This window comes from Myotis lucifugus, unplaced genomic scaffold (genome assembly GCF_000147115.1).
Source record: "Myotis lucifugus unplaced genomic scaffold, Myoluc2.0 scaffold_128, whole genome shotgun sequence".
NCBI classification, from domain to species: Eukaryota; Metazoa; Chordata; class Mammalia; order Chiroptera; family Vespertilionidae; genus Myotis; species Myotis lucifugus.
The window spans coordinates 911,385-935,120 of NW_005871176.1; the positions used below are offsets into that span (position 1 = coordinate 911,385).

Sequence of the window (23,736 nt, forward strand, 5' to 3'; positions counted from 1 at the left end):
GTTGACACAAAAGTTAACCCAGAGAATTTCAGGTGGAGACAAATGCTGGGAGAGAAACATGGTGATGTGTCAGGGAATGGCGGTGTGGTGAGGAATGAACTCAGCAGCAAAGGAGGAAGACCTCTGCAAACAACACATCCAATGGCTACCAAGTTCACCTGTCCCCCGTTGGCAGAGGGAGAAGTCCCCTTGGCTGCAACCGGTCTCTGGTCTCTGCCTCCCACGGCCAGGTTCCTCCTTGCACAACATATGCATGCATGTGTGGGTGACAGGGGCTGTCACCGGGGCTGATCTTACAGTCCCTTGCAAATGCCAGGTGCTTATGCAAGCCCACTCAAAGGAGGGATAGCTGCCTCCCCGGTTGCTGAGAGCAGCCTTCCTCAAGGGGCAAATTAGCCCCAGGGCTCGGGTTGCAGGCCTATCTCTGCACTGATCTCCCAGTGACATTTCGAGGCATGGACAGAGCAAGTTGTTTTTCTCCTTTCCCTCCCCTGCTCTCCAACTGCATCCCAGAGCAGCCACTGGTTGCTAGGCAACCTGGGACTGGGCTTGGGGGCAGGATTTTGAACTGGAGGTTGGGGAGGCGATTAACCCTTGTAGGGCAGCTCTTGAACTGCAGTGTAACTGGGGTTGCGGGGCGGGGGGGTGCTTTTATTCTATAGAGGGTTCATGGCTTTAGCTCAAGGAGATGCTTCAAAGAAGTCTCTCAATAGTAATAGAGAAAATCCCACAGAGTAAAGGGGAAAAGAAAACTGGGATAAAAAAGCAATCTCAGCTTCTAACAGGAAGGGCACCGGCTGTGGGCCAGAGCCTTTAGTTGGGTCACTTTAGCCACTCCTTCCAGGGACCTCATGAAGTGCATATGATCATCTCCGTTTTACAGATGGTAAAGGCCCAGGTGGTTTTGCAATTATCCAGCCAGAAGGGGTGAAGCTGGGATTCGGACCCAGCTCTGCCTCCCTCCAAAGCATTGCTCTCCCTGGGCCTCTGAGCAGGGCACACGGAGCTGGAACAGAGAGATCTGGGGCAGCGGCCTTTCTTTGCCCCCGGGGCCAGGGCCGAGCATCCTGATGGTGTGCTGCAGACAGCAAGACACATTTATGTGGTCTCCAATCAAGTGCACCCATCACCCTCCCGACGGCCCCCTGCCACTGGGAAGGGCAGTGTGAGGCAGGAGCACCAGCTCTGGGGTCAGAGCACCTGGGTCCAAAGCCCAACTTTCCCTGGCTGTGTGACCTTGGCCATCTCCCTTAACCTCTCTGAGCCTCAGGGTCCTCCTTGATAATGGGGAGAATAATGCCCACCTCAAAGGTTTGTCATGGGGGTTCCAGGTGCTGTCAGAGACGCTGTTGTTATTATACCCATTTTATGGATGAGGAGACGGAGGCCCAGAAAACCCAGGCCAGGCAGTGTGTTCCAGAGCCTGGGAAAACTCAGAACACAGGTATCATAACCCTGCCTGTTGCCTGGATCAAGCCTTTCTCCTCTCTGGGCCTCAGCCTCCCTGTCACTACTATGAAGGGATGGTCTGGATGGTCCCTAAGGGCGCCTTCAGCCCTAGAGAATACCGAGAGAGAGCAGGGCCTGAGGCTGCCTTGCTCAGCGTCCCTGGTCCCTGGCACAGTGCTGGCCCTTGGTGGGCACCCAAAGGGCACTCAGTCATCACAGGGCAAATAAATGAAGGTCCATGGGTCTCCCTTAAGGTCTCAGCACCTATAGCAACAGACCCGGGATTAGAACCCAGATCACCCAGGTCTCAGCCCTGTCCCAGGGATCAGGGCCTTGGCAAGGTGGGGTGAGGATGAGAGGGGGTTGGCCTGGTACTCACTGGCTGGTCAGCTGAGGAGTGGGATGCTGACATCCTGGTGGTGACAGGGAAGTGTCCCTGCATGCTAATTCCCTGAGCAGGGCTCTGTCCTCTGGGAGCCCTGATTAAGTTTCAGGAGCAACTGTCCAGCTCCCAGCCCCTGCCTGCACCTCCTGCCACCACTCAGCATGTGCCAAGCAGAGGACAGTTCCGCATGCCACCACCTGGGGCTCCAGCCTCCTTTCCCAGTCACTCTCCTCTATCTCCTCCGCCTCCTGGGGTCCTGGGCTGTGGCTCAGATCCCGACACAAGAGGGGAAGAGGGTTGTTAAGGGAGCTTCCCCAGGTGCGGAGTGCCCAGGCTGGCCCTCGTGGGCACAGCCAGCCCACCGCAGCCCAGGGCAGAGGCATGGTCTAGGCCTGGAACTGATGTGGGGGTGGGGGAGAAGGAGTGGGGGTGGCAGGTCCTTTGCAGCTACTGACGTTCCATTTCCCTCCCCAGGGCACCTTTTCCCTCTTCCTCGGTCCCTGTGCTTTACGGGACATCAGAGGAGAGGGGTCCCTGAGTACATTTTCTCTAAAACTGATGCCTTTCCAACCATTTGAGATAACACTTGACGTGACAGATGGTAAGATCAAGACGAAAAGAGGCGAGGAGAAACCAGTGAGAAGACAGACAGCAAGACAGCGAGCCCGGCTGAGAAAAGAGCCAGGGGGCATCTCTGCGGTGTGCCCCTCCCTCACCAACCAGCTGCCAGGCTTCTCCCCACCCCTGCCCTACATCCCTAGGTGGGGCCTAGAGGGGTGGGAGGAGGTGGTCAGAAACTTGGTCTGGCCTCCAGAGGGCATCAGAGGCCACAGCAAACAATACCTTGGGGGCAACCTTCTCCCGCTCCCCCTCCTCTGCCCTTGTATGAGGCCTGATCCCTTACCATCTCCTTGGACATGGCCTTGGGGTCTCATTGACCATGTGCCTGGGGACAGGTGCTATGGAGGCCCAGAAGCAGACGGAACTGAAGCCGGCCCTCCCGAAGCAGGGGCCTGAGCTCTCAGCCCACTGCGTTTCAGGTCTCACCACCGGAACCAGGGTCCACCGTGGTGTGTCCTGAGCCAGAACTCTGGGTGGGGGCACTGAGCACACCCTATACAAGCGGAGATGAGGGCGAGAGAGAGAGAGAGTGGTTCCCTGACCTCAGGAGGAGACACGAACTTGAAGACACACTCACGGCTGTGAATAAACACGCGAGGGAAGGAAAGGGGTTCCTGCTCCTCCACCGGGCAAGGAGGAGGCGAGTCGCGCACTCGCAGGGGAGGTCACACAGTGAGTGGCATTCACAAGGAGGCTATGGCCCAGGGCTTTCAAGGGTGCTGCTCTTTAGACTGAACTTGCCCTACACATATCCACACCCCAGCAGCCCCAGAACATCCCCTGAGATATCAGGGCCCCTCCCCACGTGCTGGACACTCAGTACTTGCCCTCCTCCTTGAGTGGCCTCCACCACATGTGAGTTCCCTTCCCCCGACCCCCCTATGTACTTTTGCGTCGCCCATGGCACCTATCACAGTGCCTGGCATGCCAGACCCCTGACCAAATATCTGTTCCACTGGAAGACAGCTGAGCTGCTTCGTCAACTCACGACCGACATAAGGAGAAGGTTCGCAGCAGCAACAGTTGCAAAAGCCAACATAAGCTCAAGTCAACAACTGTTTATTGAGCACCTACTACATGCACTGGCTCCGTGCTCCCAGAGGGCGCTAGGTGTAGCTGTGGGCGGGAGCAACCAGGAGAAACACAGCAAGGACTCCCAGGAAGCTCTGGTTCTCGGAATTACCACTTGCATCTCAAAGCACTTGGGCAAGTCTCACTCCCTAAATGTTCTCTGGGTTCAGGAGGAGGCGGACATTCAGGGAAGGCTCAGGTTCAAAGACATTCCCCACAGGGAGGCTACTCACAGACCACGGTGCTGTTGACGATGTGGAACTGGTAGCTGCTCAACAAGGGCTGGCAGCCCAGCTGCTTCAGCTTCTCGTAGCAGCAGTCATGGGCCAGGCAGCACCTGGGGGCCAGACCAGAGCGGGGAGGGGCTTTACCATGGGTGGGCCCTGGGGGAGGGGGTGGTCAGCTGGAGGCCCTGGTGCAAAGGATTCACCTGCCTCCTCCCCCGGGACAAGAAGGCGCTGAAGGTAAGGAGGTAAACTAATGATAATATTAAAAATCATATGAGTAACCACTAACAATTAATGAGGTCTGTCCGGGACCTATCTCATTAGCTCCTCACACTAACCCTAGGAAATACCATCATTGTCCCCCTTTCATAGGGGAGGAAATGAGAATCGGAGGTGGAAAATGACAGCTCTGGGCTCACCTATAGTTCTATGTCCTCATTCATTCATGTAATGGTTTTTATGAGCACGTACTATATGCCAAGTACTGTGATAGTCTCTGAGGAGGCAGTTGTCAGCAAAAACACATCATGCTTTAGTGCTTGCATTCATGGTGCTCAGAGTGATGGGGCGGGGATCGAGGGGTGGCAGAAAGGGAGAACATTCAAGTGGAGGAAGTAGCTGGGGAGCGGCTCACTTCTTCAATCAGTGTATAAGGGGCAGGGATGTAGAAACCTGGGACTGGACCCAAGACGTGGAAAAGGAAGTACTTCAGTCTTCCCCTCTCCCCATCCCTGCCCACAAGCAGGCTCTTAGCCACCTGTCATCTTTGGCTAATAGTGTTATTTCTCATCTGCCTTTGAACTTGGACAAGGAGGGCACAGAGCATCAAAGGGCCCAGACTTTAAAACAAGCAAATTCTTGTCCAAATCCTGACTTTTCCAAACTGGCCCTCAGATTCCCTCTCCCAGAATACGGAATTAGGATTGGGAGGCAGTGGGTCAGTCTTGCTGCGCCCATAATCCAAAAACTGGGGAGCTGAGAGAAGACCACGTTTGCCGTGAGAATTGAAAATGTTTCTAGAGCTCTGAGCAGGATTGACTCCATAATTTGCAAGGCCTGCTGCCAAATGAAAACACAGGAATTTCCAGACGGTGCAGGTCCTTGGGAATGCCGCAGGGGCCACACGTGCAGGAAGTTGGCCCCGATCTTCTGGACCTTGAGTTCTCCCTCCAATTCCCATTCCGTTTTTTCCTCACTCTCACCTGAATGGGTTTCTGTTACTGGCAATGCAAGAGCCCTGATACACTCCCTCCTGCAAACATAGATTTCAATGCAAATTAAATGCCGGGAGGCCTTGGCGCTTCTGCACTCACCTGTCGGTGTCGTCCACGGGGGTCCCCTTGCCCCCGAGCCCACAGTAGCAGCCATAGCCATAGTAGGAGAAGAAGGCACTCCGCCCTGTGATGTGCTTGACCATCCTCTGAAACTGCCAGAAGCTGCTGTGGGTGGGGGCTACCACTGCCAAGGAGAAAATCAGGAAGAAGAAACAATGCCATGAGAGCCTGGCATCCGGGGAACCAGGAGCCCCTGTGCATGGTGCATCGGCTCGCTGGGACCATCGGCCCCTTAATGGGGAAGAAGACGGGGTCAGATCTACCGCAGCGCACAGCTGGTTTCTTGCTAGTCCAGGATGACAACCCAGTTTCCATGATGTTGAGAACAACATTGACACATTGACAACTACAGTCTTCCCCCAAAGTACCCCCCCCCCCTTGCAGAAACGCCCTCAGCCTGATGTTCAACATTAACGGGAAAAGTTCAAGGCCAGAAATGCCAATCCCTACAAATGTCATAGAGCATTTACAATCTCACAGAAGAAGCAAAAGACTTAAGAAGCAGAAAAGATAACCTCATCCATTTTCTTTTAAATGGCAAATACATATGGACCCAGCATTTTTTACTTCTAAAAAATGCTTCCAAAAGTCGAGGGAAATATATATGTGTGTGTTTGCTGCAGCATTATCTGTGATATCAAAAAACTGGAAACTGCCCTGCCTAGCGTGGCTCACTTAGGTGGAGCGTCATCTTGTACACCACAAGGTGGCAGGTTTGATTTCCGGTCAGAGTACACATACCCAGGTTGCGGTTCAATCCCTGGTCAGGGCGGGTATGGGAGGCAAGTGATGGATGTTTCTCTCTCACATCAATGTTTCTCTCTCTCTTATCAATAACTAGTGGCCCGGTGCACGAAATCTGTACACGGGAGGCGGTATCCCTCAGCTCAGCCTGCACCCTCTCCAATCTGGGACCCCTCGGGGGATGTCCGACTGCCGGTAGTCAGACATCCCTCTCACAATCCGGGACCGCTGGCTCCTAACCACTCTGCCTGCCAGCCTGATTGCCCCCAATTGCCCCCTCTGCCAGCCTGCTCACCCCCAACTGCCCTCCCCTGCTGGCCTGATCACCCTTAACTACCTCTGCCTCGGCCCTGCCACCATGGCTTTGTCCGGAAGATCTCCTGATCTAATTAGCATATTACCCTTTTATTAGAATAGATAATAATAATAAAAAGAAAACTACCCACATAACCACTGACAGGGGATAAAAACTATATGATGCCTTGAAAACATACTACTTTTTAAAATTTTTATTTTATTATTTTTATTGATTTCAGAGAGGAAGGAAGAGGGTTAGTGAGATAGAAACATCAATGATGAGAGAGAATAATTGATCAGCTGTCTCCTGCACGCCCCCCACTGGGGATCAAGCCCGCAACCCGGGCATGTGCCCTGACCGGGAATCAAACTGTGACCGCCCCCCACCCCCCAGTTCATAGGTCAGTGCTCAACCATTGAGCCACACCAGCTGGGCAAAAACATACTTTTAGTAGCAATACCTCTAGGCAATGGGATTGAGGAGGCAGGTGGAGAGAAAAACAGGCAACATTTTATTTTATACTAGTGGCCCGGTGCATGAAATTTGTGCACATTAAAAGGGAATTAATTAGAGGAAATATTTTAATATTGCTATTTGCCCTTTATAATAGCATTGTCAGAGATGAAAGAAAATTACTAAAATGTCTATGAAAATCTTCCTCTTGTCAGAGTCTGGGGTGTGCTGCGGGACCCGGAGTCAAGTCCCCGCCCAAATGCGCATGCTTTAGACCTGGTTGGCCCCACCCCCATTGGGCAAGATTTAGACCCATCAAGCCCCCCGGGCAGGGGGCACAGCCTCAGGTCCCCTGCCCTGGCTCAACACCATGCAACCTCAGGTCCCTGCTGATTGCTCGTTAAGGCTCATTATAGGAAATCGGCCTCTGCTGTGGGCATAGCCATCTTGTGTTATGGAATCTCTGCCTCCACTGTGGGCCCAGCCATATTGTGTTACGAAATCCCTGCCTCCGCTGTGGGCGCAGCCATCTTGTCCATTATGGCATGAAGGTCAATTTGCATAGCCCCTCTTTATTAGATAAGATATTCCAGAGTTCATTTTAACTTTTATGCTGTATGATTCTATTTCATGATGCGCATGTCTTACTTTTCTGTTGAAATGTATTAAATGTGTGTGTGCAAAGTCCTGGAGGATATACCTAACTCTTATAAATGGTTGATCTGGGTGTAGGAGAAGGCTGGGGGTCTGGGAGGCATGAGAGGGGGCTCTATTTTGTTACTCTCCACTCACTTATTTTACTTTTTAATTACATGCATATCTTAATTTTGCCATAAAAATAAAGCATGAACTTGAAGAAGAAAAACAGAGAGAGAGGGTTTGGGGAAATTTTCCCAGGAGCCTTCCCATCTCATACTGAGATTTTGGATATCTTGTCACAACGCACGAAAGAGGAGCCCGTCACTGCTGTCCGAACGTCCCCCAGAGAGAGGGCGGAACCTTCTGGGCACACCACGGGGGTGCAGAAGTGGCACTGCCGGTCCCCCCACACCGTGATCTTGAAAACTGTCAAGTCCACCGCTAAGAGAAAATGAGAACCCCATTTTGACATTTTGACTTAGGGACTCAACAGTGATTGCTCACAGCTGAAACAGATAGGAAAACGGATTTAGACAAATCTTTACACAACTAATCCAAGAGTCGAAGAGCTTCCAATAGAACCAACAATAGAGGTGTGCCATCTGACCCGCTGAGAGCGATGACTCACGATTACCAGTTACTCCACAAGTCACCAGAAGAATGCCTTTCTGATGGGAAAGAATTGTTCCTAAATTAGCTAGCTGGATGTCTGCGGTTTTGTTCTAGAAGCCACACGATCTTCAATAAAGCTCAGAGGTAGGAAAAGTGAATTCACCTTCACTAGCATCCTGAGGAAAGACTCCTGAAGGGGCGTGTGTGGGAGAGCAGAGTCCAGCGCCCTCTTTCTTAGCAAACAGTTGCAACCTTTGATTTCCCAGAAGTTTTGGGGGGATCCCAACACTGGGGTCAAGCAGGAGGGCTTTGGTGGGAGCCTGTTCCGCTCCTGGTTCTCTTTTGAGCTACATCTGACTCCCCCTCGCCCAATGCCACCTCAGGAGGGACCGCCCCACAGACACAGACACACAGGCCGGGGGACAGTGCCCCAAAACTCGCCCGCCGCTCACTACTTACAGCAGGACGTGAAGACCAGGAGCACCCCGAGGGCCTTCATTCCCGAGGGGACCAGGGGGTCCGAGGCGCCGCGATCACAGCTTCCTCGGGTCGCCAGGGGGCGGCTAGGTGAGCGCCTGTGAGGGGAGGAAATGACCAAGTGAGGGGAGTCCATGTGGGCACAAAGCCCCAGCTGCAGGGCCGACCTCGGAAGGCCCTGGGAGGAGATCCCAGAGCAGAGAGCTCTTTAACCCTAACCATCTCCTAACACGACACTCTTTCTGGTAGTGAGACCTAAGGATAAAGATAAAGAAGGCTGCAGTCGTTTAAAAAGTGCAAGTTTTGTGGTTTTTTAAACATGTCTTTCTTTGGCAACACCAACCCTTCATCTTGTTTTTCTTTTTCTCTCTCTCCTGAGGAGTCGGCATTTCTTCCATTCCCAAGTTTAAAGGCATCTCTGAGGTCCATGATAGAGATCCAGCTTGGGAAAGTGTCTAGCCACATCAACAGGATTGTTCCTGGAGCACAATTATGGACTTTGTGTCACCCAGAAAAGGTTTCATCTTGCCAGGGACTGCAAAGGTGAAAAGCACATAAGCTCCTGCCTTCAGCCCAGCCCTGGGGGAGGTCATTTAGACTGCAAGCAACCAGATATCCTTGGGGGGATACCGACTGGTGGCTTGCTAGATCTCTCAAGGGAAAAGCCAGCCGTGGAGTTGGCATCACCATATTATTAGTTTAATTCTCATTTGCCAAGCACCTATTTTTATCATCTCACACAGCAATCCTATTCTTACAGCAATCCTATTCTTATCATCTCCATTCTACAGATCTGGAAACTGAGGCCCATAGAAGTTAAACCAGTTACCCAAGGTTCTCAGCTAGCAAGTGGTGCAGCCGAAATTCAAACTTGACCACAGAGTCCATGCCCGCAGCACCTATGATGGTCCCATCGGCGGATACAGATGAAGTGCCAGGCATGAAGATGAGAGGAGCTACTCTAATGGTGAGGGTGCACGGTGCCATTGTGGTTGGGCATGTTCTAATGGACCAAAAGGGACCCGAAAAGGCACATGAGGTGTGAGGAGAGAAAAGGTGTTCCAGAAAAGCTGCACGAAAGAGGTAACTTTTAAGACAAGCCTTGAAGGGGTCAGCGAATTTGGATTAACTTCAAGGAAGGGAGCAGGGTGGGGCAGGCATGAGCAAAGACCCTAGAGATGAAAAACCCGAGGGCCCAGGCTTCCCCTTGGGAAACAAGTTGGCTGGAGCTGGGGGAGAGAGCTGGGGAGGAGCGGGAACCATGGCTGGGAAGGAGGGAGAGTCTCCACAGAGCTGGCATGGCAGCGACCTCTGGCCACGTTACTGAGAACCCACGTCGCAGGTGACATCAGGGCCCGTCCTTTGTGGCCACGTTCTTTAAAGAAAGATGGGAGAGAGAGGCAGCAGAGGCAGCTCTCTCCCTGAAGAGCAGGCAGGCCCAGCAACTGCCTGGCCAGCTGCCTTTCCTTCCCTCCAGCCTCCCTCTCATTTCATGCTGGGCATTACATGGCACCAGGAAGCAAAAGACACTGCAGATATTAAACAGACCTAGGCACAAGCACCATTTCACTGCCTGCCCGCGTGGGCACGCACACACACACACACACAAACACACTCACACACACTCACTCAAAGGGGGCGAGAAGCCAATTTGATTTTCCAAAAGATTGCATAATTCTTAGGTGATATTAAAATAGCTGATGAAGAATGCACTTTAATCTTTCCTGGGTGGGTGTTGCAGGGCTGAAGCGCATTGCTTAGCTATTTCTGACAGAATCATATACAGGAACTAAGCCACCAGCCCAGAGTTGCAAACCTTTCTCAGCTCCCCAAACTGCCACCTCCTGTACCTTCTTGGGGCCTCAGATCCCACCCTGAGTGTCCGGGATGGGCAATGAGGTGACCGTAGCAGGAAGTCTGCCCAGCCCAGGCCCTCACCTCCCACAGATGAGGCGCTTCCTGAGATGGGCAGGAACACCCCTGCTGAAATGATCACCTCCTTCGCAGCCCCAAAGACCTTCTGTCGGTGCCAAGCACTTAGCACATAACCACGTCCAGCCTATGCCTGCTCTTCCACACTTGGCTCCAACTGTCTTGAAAATAATCCGAAAATAAACTCTCTGGGTGTCTTCTCGACCCAATGTAAACATCTTGAGGAGGGCTGGAGTCATGCTCATGTAGCAAATATTTTGCCACAATGCTGGGTAATGAACCCTGATTCTTTCCTCTGATATGGTTCTTGAATATCTACTAACATTATCTTTTTGTATTATAGTCACTAAGTTATTCACCTGCATATTCCAAGGGTCTAGAACAGTGCCTGGCAGACCGCAGCCCAGTTAGGACTCCTTCTGAAGCTATCTTAATTCCATCGTGGAAGAAAGACGACTTCACCCATGGAGTTCTGAAGGGTAAGTGAGCGTTAGGTGAAGGAAAGGAAGGAAGGGTTGGGGAGTTTGGAGAAGAATCTTCTAAGCAGAGGGGCCAGCAGAAGCCAAGTCCTGCACTGTGGGGAGGGTGTGCATTCGCGTGGCCTGTGACAGAGAACAGGCTTCTGGGAAGTCACGGAGGAGCAGTCGATCTTGGACAGAATCAGAGGATGGATCCCCTGCATTAAAACAGGAGGGAGAGGGGACAGCAGGGAGACAAAAGTAGACAAGTTGGTAGGGCTGATGGCAGAAAGCTGCGAACCGTTCCATCTGATGGCCTCTATTTTCTCTCTGAAGAGAGAAGTAAGTTTACCTTCTGAGTGGGAGGAGGGAAGGGAGAGGTGGGGGCCTTAGGGAGAGAGAACAGGTTTGAAAGAGCCACTGAGCAGAAAGGAGACAGAACTGCGCTGGGGAACGTGGAAGGATTTCTGCGTGGGTTGAGGCGTCAGTCTAGGTTGGAGATCATTCCATTATTCAGTGGTATGTGGCTGGTCAAGATCTCTTCAGCACCCGGGTGTCAGTGGGCTGACTGGGAGTGGGAGGAATGAAAAGACAGTAGACGGGGCCTGGAGGATTCTTGCAAGAAAACGGCTGAGGGGGTGGACCAGGGAAGAAGCAGGTTGTCAGGCAGGAAGAAAGCAGAGAGGGCAAGGGGCTGGAGCCTCCGTGATGTTGAAAGACAAATGCAGTAAGAGTTGCTGGAAGGGTAAGAGGTCATCGTCAGGAAGGTCAAAGCAAGTGTCAATGTCGTTGAAAACAAGGTCCCAGAGGGGATGTGGAAATGAGGAGGTCAGGGATCTGGTCTTGAAAGAGTTGCACGAGGACAGATAAGGCAGACAAGGGCTCCCCAACTCAGATGCCCTAAGAGCAGCCGCTCAGATTCTAGGGTCACCAGGAATCAGTTAGTGCAGCAGCTTCATCTAAAAACTGGGGACACTGGCAGGGTCAGGCCTGACCCAAGGTCACAAACCGGGGCTAGAGGCGGCGGGCGCTCCTCACCGCCAGCCCAGGCCAGAACCAGAACCGGGCAGGGCGCTCTCCCCGCTCTCCGGGAAGATGGGAACCAGGCAGGCAGCCAGGTGAGGGCCGCCAGGTCCGCCTACCCTGCCTCCGCCCAGCACCGGGCCCCCACCCCTTTCACCCCCTCAGCAGGGCCTGGCCTATTCCGGGGCCAGACCGGAAGCACGTGGCCCCCCACCAGCTCGGTTGCCCGGGAGACCAGGGCTGTTTACCAGCGGGACGAGCCCGCGACTGCCGCGGATGGAGCGGAGAGGCAAGGTGAGCGTGGCCCCCCGCTGGCCCAGAGGGTCAGCTCAGGGCCCCCTGCAGCACGGAAGGGACCGGGAGAGGCCAGACCCGAGCCTCCCACACGCCGCCCAGGCGGGCCACCCCGAGCTGGGCTGGGCGAACCCTGGGAGACAGGACAGGGGCCCCGAGATGGGGGGGCTACTCCCCAGTGGCAAAGCCAGCCCGGCCAGAGCTCACCGTTGCGGGAGTAGGACAACTCCGGGGCTCTGCGGCAGCCAGGGGCCTAGGGAACCGCCGGGCCATGCCCTCCTGGCTGGGCAGTACAGACAGGACACAGATCCCGAGGGACAAAAGGACATCCCGTCACATGGAGAGACCGGAACCAGCTCTGAGCCTCCCCCAGACCAGCACTCTGTCGCCTAAGTCGGCTCTCACTTTCTGCAAGTTCTTCCTTGCCCCGCCCCTAACCCCTCTTCCAGCTGCTGAGGCTGGTTTCCCTGGGGAGCTGCCAGTTCTTGGAGACAATCGAGCTGTCCCCCTCCACCTACCCATTCACCTGGGAGTCATTCCCAGCTCCTTTTCCAAACCTTGGATCACTTGGTGGCTGGTGGGCCAATTTCTCCACGCCCCCTTCACACGTGGCACTCGGCACAGGACAGTGTCTTCTAATCATGAGTCCTGGTGAGAACTGGGAATGGTACCAAAGCTTTCTCATGCTCAGGCCAGCTGCCATCTCCTGCTGGTTCTTCTGAGCGGTTTCATCCCGAAAGCATCGATAGGAGGGGTGGGAATTGGCAGGGGGAGAGTATTAACTGATAAATATTTTTAAAAGACCAATTCACATGTATGCACCCTTAGTACATCCCAGCAGCCGGTATGTGGGTGGTCATATTTTATTGCACTTACTGTCGATTTAGATTTGGGCTGTGAGTGCAGCAGGGTGGTCTGACCCTGTGGTGGGTGGGAGGCGGGCCCCGGGAAAGCAGGAATATGGCGATAGCGTCCCCTGTCGCGTTTTCCTTCTTTCTAGTTGACTTGGTGATTAATCCGAAGGAATGCTCACCTGCCCTTTTGGCAGCTCCTTGGAAGCAGTTCTCAGTGTTTGTTTCCTGACTCCTAGCAGGCCCCTGGGCCAGACTGTATGTTTAAGTAAACAGGCCACTTGCCTCTTCAGCTGGCAGCTCGATGGATGCCTACACCTAGATCTTGTCAAGTCACTTTGTGGTTGTGTCTGCCGGGCCTAGAGGTGGTGAAATGAGCCGAGCAGGGATAATGATGGCGCCCACACAAGCCTTTCTCGGCTGAGTGGGGCAGGCAGCGGTCCTGGACCCAATACAAAGGCATGAAGTTGGCCGCGGCCCCCAAACACCTGCCTGCCCCACCTCCCCTCTCCATGTTCTCGATGCCGGGAGAGTTGGTGTTCCCGCCACGTAGCAGATGGTCTCTGCACTTGGGAGGAGGCAGTGGGTTATGAAAGCAGGTTCGACGGAGTGGTTTCACCTGAAGGAGGTGTTAGTCCCTAAATAACCATGAGTGGGCTGACAGGAATTAGTCACAACTGAGGTTTTCCTCTGAGATAGCTCGCCGTCATGTTAGCTTATGACCAGCGTGTCTTGACTATGACACCCCCTGAACATGGATAATTATATGGTACCGAGAGGTATGGAAAGTGCATGCACAGACTCGAGCTTCACTGTTAAAAATAACCCAGCAGAGAACACATGACTCTGCTCGTCAAAGTTGTTAAGGAAGAGGTTTCTAAGTTACCAAACTCCCTGACAGTAAAACCTTCCCCAGGCATGTGTGGGAGCTGGAAGCCAAGCCTGTGATAACTCTGTGGAAACTGTGGCAAATTAATAGCCATTCCGCAAGGGGGAGGGTGGGCAGAGAGGGGGAGTGGATGTGCCGGTTGAGCTTGTCTTGGGCAGAACAGTTGGACAATCATGACGTCCTCGCGCTGCCCTGAGTGAAAGTGCGTGATCGCTTAATGACAAGTGAAAGACGTTAGAACTGAACTAAAAGGGGGAAACAAAACCCCAGCACATTCTTCACAGTTGATCAGAAAATAGATTAAGTTACGGAGACGGGCCTGCTGTTTGGATGCCAACGAGAAGGCTCCTGAACTCCCAGCCGCCAGATGGGGTGTGAAAGACGAGTGAGAAGTGGGAAATGGAAGTGTTAGGAAGACTGGGTCTGTGAGCAGAATGGGGAAAAAACAGGCTGTTAAGTGGAGAGAGAGAGAGGGTAGCTTTGCTCAAGATTTTGCACTGAGTAGGACTTCAGGAAAATCCAGGGGGAGCATGTTTTGTCCGGTTGTGGTTTTAATGGAGAGGAAGAGGAGACTCCCTAAAATCAGGCAAGATGGCAGGGCCCACAGAACGGTACTCGGTTGTTCAGGATTTCATGATGAAGGGAGCTTGGAGTAAGTGAAGTTGAAGTGTTTAAGATTAAAGCATGGAGTTAGAAGGGATTTATTAGAAAGCATTGATCTCATATTTTGGGGGCAATTTCAATAGGTGGTAGCCCACTGAAATCCATCTTCTGGCATTTCTGTGCAGTGGGCGGGGCAGGCATGAGTCCTGTGATTCACCCAGCTGGTTAGAGATGACTACACCCTGGGGAAGAGCTCTGAAGCAACAGGCAAGGCATTTGGACCTAAAATAATAAAAGCCACTAAACAAACAGAAAACCAAAAGCAAAGAAAACCCCTTAATCATTTAATGAAATCTTTACTTTGCACCAAGCCTGGTGGTCATGGCCTTACCTACATCATTTCATGTTACTATCTTCATGTTTCAGATAAAGAGACTGATCCGGAGGTATTTAAATAATGCCTTCAGGGTCACATAGCTCATTCCATAGATGAGGAAAGTGACTTACTAGCAAGATGGAGCCACTGCCTGTGGTCACATCACTAGCTCGAGACAGAGCCTGAAATAGAACCCTGGTCTTAGGACTCCAGGGCCCGTGTCCTTTGCACCCAAACATGCTGCTGCTTTGGGACCATGAGGCACCGGGGAGTTGCCAGGTCTTTATCGGGCTGGTCAGCCTGTGGGCGGAGAGAACAGCAGTCACAGTGGTGGTCAGGATTCAGAGGGAAGCAGGAGCCCAAGACCTAGCAGTGTCCTGGGAAGCTGTGACCGGGGACCAGCAGGAGGAGGTGGCTCTAACAGTGCTAGTGAAAAGGCCACCAAGATGGCCAGGAAAGAAGGAAAGATCTGATTTGGCGGTTGCGGACCAGCACAGGGAAATGCTCCCGCCTCCCACCGTGCGTGGGAACCCTGCTCCTGTGAGCTCTCACAGGCACTCCTGAGCACCCCAGGTGCCAGGGACAAATACGAGGCCCTCTAAGTGTTTGCAAGGTCGCTGGGGAGACAGGACCGTTAACAGTAACAGTAAGAGACAGAATGTGGTCAGTGCTGCGGGAGACGCCCAGCCTGGTCCTCAAAACAGAATCTGTGTCACAGACCTGGGTTCTGTTTCAGGCTCTGCCGCTCGCTGGCTGTGACCAGAGGGAAGTGGCTATAGGATTAGCATGCGACCAGAGTCCCCGTTGCAATCGGTCTAGGACAGTGTTTGTTAACGACGGCCTGCGGCCAAATCCGGCCCGCCACCACGTTTTTGTGTGGCTCGTGAGCCGAGAAGAGCTTTTAGACTTTTAGGCGGTTGGGGGGGAAAAAAATCAAAAGAAGAATACTATTCTGTGTCACATGAAAACTCTATGAAATTCAAATTTCTGTGTCCGTACTTTAAGGTTTATTTAAATACAGCCACACCCATTCATTTGCATACCGTCTGTGCCAGCTTTCACGCCAAAAGGGAGGAGTTGGGTACTTGTGATAGACGGTCTGAAAATATTTCCTATCTGCCCATTTACAGAAGAGGTTTGCTGAGCCCTAGTCTAGAACCCGAGGACGTCCCTGTAAGTTCTGGCCCATGGGCGGGTCAGCAATGGGGCCGCCCCCTCCTCTCCCTCCGCCCCTGGTGACAAGGGTTGGGGTGGTGGAGGGACACTGCACTGGGTGATCTGTGCAGAGCCACCTCTGCAAGACAGGAAGGACAAGCAATGGGCAGATTGGTGAAGAGGAAAAGGACTGAGGGAGACAGGGAAGTGGGGACAGAGGGGAGCTTGTCCACAGTGAATACTGGACCAGAGCTAACTGCTATCGGGACGCCCTCTACCGGAGTGCAGGGGGCAGCTTGCTGGTCTGCCCCTCAGCTCTTGCGTGAAGCTGAGCCTGGCTCTCCTGAGCGGTGACTTAACAGGGCTGCATTCGCTCTTTAGAGCAAAGGCAGCTCCTGGAACCGCTGCTTCGCATAATCGCGTGTGGCTGATTCTGAGCTACAGTGGCAGGGCTGAGGAGCTGGGACAGAGACCGTGTGGTTCCCAAAGCCGGAAGTATTGATGGAAAAAGGTAGCCGTCCCCTGGTCTAGGTTGTAACATGGCCTGTTCCTTCTCATCATGGTCTCTCAGCTCAAAGCCCCCCCTCCCCCAAATTAAGAATCAGAGTCACGCTCTGATGAAATACTTTATCTTCTTCATTGCAGTTATTACTCTTTGAAAATATCTGTTTACGTATAGGATTAACATGTATAGGATTAACACTTGTCTTTTATCACTATGATAATGTAAGTTGCAAGGAATTTGGTTTATGATATAGTCCAAGAATGAATGAATGAATGAATGAATGGCAGCTGGTGCCCCTCTCCTTTGTGACTGGATCCAGAAGTGCCAGGGCGTTTAATCATGGCCTCCTCTCTTTTCTCCTGCTTCCTCAGGGGTCTTGAGAAGCAATGGCCACAGAAGCCCCTGTGAATAGAGCCCTCCCTGAATGCAGCCCTGCCGTCAGCACAGCAGCCGACCGCTTCATTTGGCAGCCAGACTCGCTGAACATGCACGTCATAAGGCCCAAGTCCGCCAAGGGACGGACTCGGCCGAGGCTACACAGACCCCAGGACGCGGGGGTGTGCTCTCACCGCACACCTCCTTCGCCGCCTCCAGCCATTCCCTGCGAGTCGCCAAGCAGCCAGAAGCCAGGAGCCTGTGCGCCCAGGTCCCCAAACCAGGGCGCTCCCATTGAGGTCCCTGAGCTGCTGCAGCAGGTGCCCATGGGCGCTGCCTCCTCCCTCAATAAGTACCCGGTCCTTCCTTCCATCAACAGGAAGACCCTGGGGGAGGGGGCCATGGAAACCGTAGCTGAAAGGGCCGGCTCCCTGCAACTCAGCAGCATCCAGGCTCTTTACCAGGAGGAGACCTGCACCATGGAGACCAGCCAGGAAGATTCCAGAGCTCCAGCTCGTTTCCTGGAGAGGAAGCTCGTCGTCCAAACCAGGAGGCCGAGCTCCTCCGGGGCTGGAGACCTGGAGGAACCATCCGATCAAGAGCCGAGGCTGCTGCTGGCCGTCCGATCCCCGTCAGGCCGCAGGTTCGTGCGCCACTTCCGGCCAACGGATGACTTGCAGACCATCGTGGCCGTGGCCGAGCACAAGAACAAGGCCACCTACCGACACTGCAGCATTGAAACGATGGAGGTGCCCAGGAGACGTTTCTCCGACCTCACCAAGTCTCTGCAAGAGTGCAGGATCCCCCACAAGTCGGTGCTGGGCATCTCACAGGGAGACGGGGAGCAGTGGGTCTGAGTCCACAGCCGCCCAGCTGGGGTCCCGGGTCTCTGAGCAAGGAGCCTGCTCAGGTGCCAGGGCCTCCCGGGGGCAGGTGGTTCCACGTGCCACGTGAGCCTGGTGCGGCGATGATTCCCGGGACCCTCGTCTTCAGAGCATCTCCTTTTAAGCAGTGAAATCTGCACCTGCACCAAGGGCACCGAGAACATTCTCCCCTGGTTGTTAAGTTCTCCCCACCCCTGGAGTGAACTGGTCAGCGGCCGGGGCGCTCCCTGCAACAGCTGTGGCCAGGCCTTCTCCCTCCCAGCGTTTTGGGACCTTCCTGGAGCACCTGCTCGCCTTGACAATGAACTCTTTCTCTCCCTCTCTCCCTCTCTCAGCCAATGGTTTGCCCTTCTGTATTTGATGCCGGATTAAACACTTGCCAGAGAGGATTCTAGTCTGGTAAATAACCAGGGTTCAGGAAATGTCCAACTGGCATTTGTATTTCTTGCAAGTATGTTAAGAAACGGGTGGTGACCCTGTGTTGGAAACAGCCCCTTGGCGGGGCTCAGGTGGCTAGAATTTCCTGGGGTTTTCGGTTTGTGTGAGGCGGCTGCAGAGGACGGATCGGGTCTTTTGCTGGTACAGATCTCCCACTGCATCAATCGTCTAAACAGTCTGAGAGTTGGAAAGCAAATCGCCAGGAGATTCGCCAGCAGCTACCTTGAAACAGAGACTGACCAGGGTTAACATCTTTTGGTAGCTACTCTCTGAGTGCAAAATTCTTCCAAAACTGAGAAAAGCCAGTGTGATCTGATTTTCTTAGTAATGAGTCTTTGGTTTTATAATTGTATAAACCTACAAGTCTACAGGTTTGTACTAACCACCCCCTCCTCTCTGCTTATCGGGGTGTGGACACATTGTTTTATCCCCCAGTTTCAGTGTCTCGCCTTCTTTTTAAAAAAAATATATGTATTTTATTGATTTTTTGCAGAGAGGAAGGGAGAAGGATAGAGAGTAAGAAACATCGATGAGAGAGAAACATCAATCAGCTGCCTTCTGTACACCCCCCACCGGGGATGTGCCTGCAACCAAGGTACATGCCCTTGACTGGAATCGAACCTGGGACCTTTCAGTCCACAGGCCGACGCTGTAACCACTGAGCCAAACCAGTCAGGGCAGTGTCTCGCCTTCTTTAAACACAGAGGCTCCGGTGGTGCCCCTGTTCTCTGACTTAGAATCCCCCGCAGGGGGTGGGCACCTGGGTTCGGCGTCACATGCTGTGCCTGTGCCGAGAGACCATGTGTCCCAGTGTCTGGCTGATTGGCATGAAGCACTTCTGACAGCCTTAGCCTGTAGCTGTGTTGAAGCCACAAAGTCTTATTTTTCCAACCCTGAGCGGTGACATGGACAGTTTGCCAAAGTTCTCTGGTATTGCTAGTTTAGCAAGACTCCCACGTGTCATCTGGGTCCCCTTTATGGCCAAATCACTCCTCAGAGTAGGGAAACTTGTCCCTCGGCCCCAGCCCCCCCCCCACCTCCAAGCCTGGCCAACGTGAAGCCCTGAGAACTGACATGCACACATAGAAGGCAGGAGTTCTAGAAGCACATCATTGTTGCTGCTTCCGCAACAAGGGCTTCTTGGGCGTAGATAAGAAATGTGGTTGGAAACGTGACCTCCAGCAAATCGATACTTAGCCGCTGAGATGAGCACCATCATCACTTTTACCAAAGAAGGCTCGCCTTGTCCTAACTGCTCCCCACGCCACCCAAGCAATCTAGAATAGCTGGCAAAATTTCTTAAGACCATCAGGGTTTGGTCAGAGGAGCTGCAGTGCCCGAGGCAGCCCATGCAACTGGCCAGGTCTCCCAATTACCGACCAGTGGCTTGAGCCTGGTACCTGCAGTACAGGAGTTTCACCTCCCACCCAGGACTCCAGTACATAACTGTGCCTTTGATCTAGCAGGCAGGGGCAGGGGGGAAGGGGGGAGCGAGCAGGGGCGGGGGAAGTGCCCCCCACGAAATCACACCTACTCTACGGTAAGAATAAAATGCCACCCACCTGGGACTTGGTAATTTCTCCAGGCAGGAAATCTTCAGAAGACTTGAGTGAAATGGGGCATGCTCGAAGCAGTTAGAGCCTTCCACATTTAGGGGTTTGCTGCTGCTGTTTAGCTTAGAGTTTTGGGGTGGTGAAAAATATGGAAGGCAGGAAGCATAGACATATTTTAAGAGATATGAGTAAAGCCAGATTTGAACTTTTAATAAACTTTTAATAAACAGCTTAATAAACTTTTGGACAAAAGATGATGATTCTAACAATAAAACCGATTTGTGTGAAACTGAGTCAATGGAGAAGCGCATCTTGTATTTTAGCCCAAGACTCCGGTTGCCACACTCTGGTGGACAGAGGGCTTTGTAAACCTGACCTTCAGTTTGCTCCTTGGTAAAGCACTTGGCTCTGCTCCAAGTCCTGATCCCCAGCCCCTCCCTGCCCCCCAGATGCCACCCCTCCCATAGCTCTTGCTTCTATCACAGCACGAAGCTTGTCTGCATGGAGAGTCTCTGACTTTCTCCTGGACATCATCCCACGCTCTCCTCTCGGGGCTGGTGAGAGCCGACCATCTCAGAATTTCAGAGTCCTTGTCGGCTCTGCGTGTGGCATTGCCAATGAGGGGCTCTGGCCTAAGGGGCTAAGCCAGGCCCAGTGCACACCTCTCGGTGGCCCTGGGTAGGTCTGCCTTGCCCACTTAGCAATCCCAGACCCTAGTCATTCATGTAACCAACAGTGCCGGAGGGCCCACCCGGTGCCACACTTGGTGATTGGCCATTGGCACCCTAGCAAGAAACCATGGGCAAGAAAATGTGGAACCACCCCTAGACTCTGCAGTCGGCTGCTTGGGCTTTCTCCCCAAAGGACCCGAGTGAGGCTCGGGCTGGATGGCCGCTGTGTCCTCTCCCCACCTCGTGGAAATGCAAAGGCCACGGTTTCTAGCGATGGCGCGAGGAAGACGGCTCCCGAGGGCTGTGAACCCTGCATAGGACAAAGCTCCATGGCAAGGTCTGCCAGTATGTCCCCCGATGGAGTCCAAGAGTCAAATTAGTCCCGGCAGCAGAAGGAACAGCAGAAGGAACAGCAGGAGAAATGAGTGACTCATCATTTAGAATCCAAAACATTTTCACCGACAGATGGCAGGTGGTTCTAACAACAGTCCTTGCCCTGAAAGTACCTGGGGACCCAGCCAACAGCCGTCAGGCCAGAGCAGCGCCTGTGAACATGACCGTGGGCCAGCAGCCACCCCGAACTCCCACAGAAAGCACTGCACAGACAAAGAAGCTCAGACAGGCCCCACGGCCAGTGGTCTGGTGACCGATCACTATCGGGCAGGACAAAGGCAGGCATCCCACCAACGCAACTCTGATTTGGTTCATGCACTTCTCGGCCATTTTCAGTGGGTTCAATGTCAAATAAAGCCCTGTCCCAAGAGGCAAGAAAAGTTCCTCTCTCCAGAATGTTTTATAATAAACTGAGACATAAAGGCCTTCATAATAAATTGAGATAAAAGGGTGCACAGTTTCCTGCACTTCGGGGTATGTTTCAGAGGAGCCTTTTACGTGATAAGAGGATCTACTCTTCTACCTTTTGAACAGAAGTGGAGAGAGAACGAGATTATTTTACTTTAGCGTGAGTTTGGAAATCATGCCGAGAGTGAAGCAGGAGCATCGGTTTTCTTCGTTCACCGGGGCAACGCACCGCCACACGATGAAAAGTTTGGGAGCCTGTTGACCCGAAACCAGACCCAGCCAAACCCCCGCCATATCCGCAGAGGAGGGCAGAGGCCACTGCGGGGGAGTTAGCAATCCGAATGGAGCAGACTTTCGGTGACTCATGGACGTACAAGACAGTCGCTCACATTATAAAATTAAAATTGGCTGTTTTATTTCGTGTCTCCGCTGGGGGTGACATTTTCCTTCCCTGATCTGGGCAGTTTCTACCGGTCCTTTCTGACGCCCCTCTGTGTTCCTCCACCTTCAAACAGCTCAGGAAGCAGCCGCGCTCCTGAGCGGCTGCGGTGGGAGAACAGAGCTCCGCAGGTCTTTTTGGACCCGCTTACATCCTCTCCCAAGAGGCTGAACGACTGACGTGACAGTTGCCAACCGGTCCGACGAAGCAAGCCTCATTCTGCGATCCTGCTGCCGTGCCGAGTGGGCTGTGGTGTCAGAGTGGAAGATGGAAGACCAATTGCTGCCGTGGACAGTAACCAGGGAGATGCTGGTGGCAAGAGCCAGGGTGGGAGTTGTAGATGTCATGGGGCATAGATTTTTCTTTCTTTCTTTTTTAAAAATATATTTTTATTGATTTCAGAGAGGAAGGGAGAGAGAGATAGAAACATCAATGATGAGAGAGAATCATTGATCGGCTGCCTCCTGCACGCCCCACACTGGGGATCTTAGCCTGCAACCCAGGCATGTGCCCACACCAGGAATCGAACCATGACCTCCTGGTTCATAGGTCGACGTTCAACCACTGACCATGCCAGCCAGGAGGATCCATTTCCTTAAGGGGGAAAAAAGCAAGAAGTTTGATGAGGTGGGATTTACTCAAGTGGACTTAGCTGACCACGTCACCAGTGTGGACTGTTTCTGCAAAAACAAACAAAACACATACAGAAACCAGACAAACACACGGTGGGCGGGGAGAGGCACTTCCCAGGAGTTTCCCTTCACAGAAAGGAAATGCATGAATGCGCTTGGACAGGGCACCCAGAGAATCCCAAAGCTATTCGTTGCTGTAATTAAGAAGAGATGCAAATAAAAAGGTCGCGATAGCACTTAATGTGTAGGGTAGACAAAATCAATTACCATCTAACTCTCGGGGTATGAGTACTGACCAAGGTCACTTGGAAAGAAGCCCTTGTTCCAGTGAAATGACACATTGTTTATACCTCCCTCTCCCCTCCTCCCCTGCCTCCCTTCTTTCCAGTCATTCCAACCCAGCAGCCGATTTCAGACTCAGATGCATTTTTTTGGTGGAAGACAAACAAAACCACTGTCCTTTGGCCTAACTAACAAAGTGCTGGTTTCATAATTGTCATGCCCACCAGTTCTTTACAATGAGGACGTCTGTGTGGTCCTGCTTGTGACCGGCTGAGAACCGCCTCTGACATCTGTCCTCTGGCGGAGAGGTGGGGACCACGGGTCCACTCTGGTTGGAGTACCACCGACAGGCAGCCTGGGCCTGCTCTGGCCCCAGCCCTGAGAACAGCAGTGGCCAGCCTCCTGCAGACATACCATGGGAGCATGGAGGCAACTCTCACCCTCCCAACTGGGAAATAGACTAGAAATCGCATCAGCCCTGGGATACTACCGTGTCAAACAGACCAGCCCTAGCTGGTTTGGCTCAGTAGATAAGAGTGTCAGCCTACGACTGAAGGGTCCCCGGTTTGATTCTGGTCAGGGGCACGTGCCCAGGTTGTGTGCTCAATCCCCAGTAGGGGGCGTGCAGGAGGCAGCCGATCAATGATGTTTCTATCTCTCTCTCCCTCCCCCTTCCTCTCTGAAATCAATCAAAATACATTTAAAAAACAAACAACAACAACAACAAAAACCAGACCAGGCGTCAATGGTTCCAGACTGTAGAGGGTTTGTTTGTTTCCCAAACCCAGGCCTGGGCCTCAGCTCTCTCTTTTCCTTCTTAACGGAGTCCCCAGCTGGCCCTCACCTGATTCAAATCATCTGTAACAAATTCATATTTAGCACCTATATGCCAGGTTCATGTGAGGTCTATCAGTGAACAGAGCTGGCCCCAAATCCCCGCCTACGTGGAGGTCACGTTCTAATGTGGGGAGACAGAAAAGAAACACTACACATAATGAAGAACACGTTGTGATCGAAAGGGATACATGCAAAGCAAAACAGAAACGCAGAGCCTGGCCAGGGGATCTGGAGAGCGTGGGGCAGGTGGAGGTAGGAGGAGATCTTACATGGGTGGGGGAGGCAGACCTAATTGACAAAGTAACATCTGAGTGGAGAACTGGAGGCAGATCAGAGAGGCAGCTGTGTGGAGGCGGGGCTGGGGGTGGGGAGGGGAGTGGGTCCCTGGCAGAGGGGATGCAAAGGTCTTTGTGAAGGGCTAAGGGGGG

General features: G+C 52.9%; 2 protein-coding genes across 3 annotated transcripts in view; one reads left to right on the forward strand and one right to left on the reverse strand.

Annotated features, from left to right (window-relative positions):
- Positions 1-12,642, reverse strand: part of PLA2G2C (phospholipase A2 group IIC) — a 16,325-nt gene extending 3,683 nt beyond the window's left edge. The window contains exons 1-4 of the mRNA XM_023758357.1: positions 12,544-12,642; positions 8,293-8,408; positions 5,067-5,211; positions 3,760-3,863 (exon numbers count right to left, since the gene is read on the reverse strand). Coding sequence (XP_023614125.1) covers positions 3,760-3,863; positions 5,067-5,211; positions 8,293-8,408; positions 12,544-12,554 — 376 coding nt within the window. The 5' untranslated portion in view covers positions 12,555-12,642. The remainder of the gene's footprint in view (positions 1-3,759; positions 3,864-5,066; positions 5,212-8,292; positions 8,409-12,543) is intronic.
- On the forward strand, positions 11,960-18,055 carry UBXN10 (UBX domain protein 10). Of its 2 annotated transcripts, none has more exons than XM_006093999.3 (2): positions 11,960-12,017; positions 16,768-18,055. In XM_006093999.3, exon 2 carries the CDS (start codon positions 16,783-16,785, stop codon positions 17,626-17,628), a length of 846 nt encoding a protein of 281 aa, XP_006094061.1. In that variant the 5' UTR covers positions 11,960-12,017; positions 16,768-16,782; the 3' UTR covers positions 17,629-18,055. The 2 variants fall into 2 exon arrangements, with proteins under 2 accessions (XP_006094061.1, XP_023614124.1); XM_023758356.1 differs by lacking the exon at positions 11,960-12,017 and adding an exon at positions 12,575-12,668.
- Positions 18,056-23,736: the final 5,681 nt, after the last annotated feature.

What these genes read in the sequence shown, in the direction of transcription:
- UBXN10 (XM_006093999.3), top strand. Translation starts at nt 16,783, where the DNA reads ATGGCCACAGAAGCCCCTGTGAATAGAGCCCTCCCTGAATGCAGCCCT.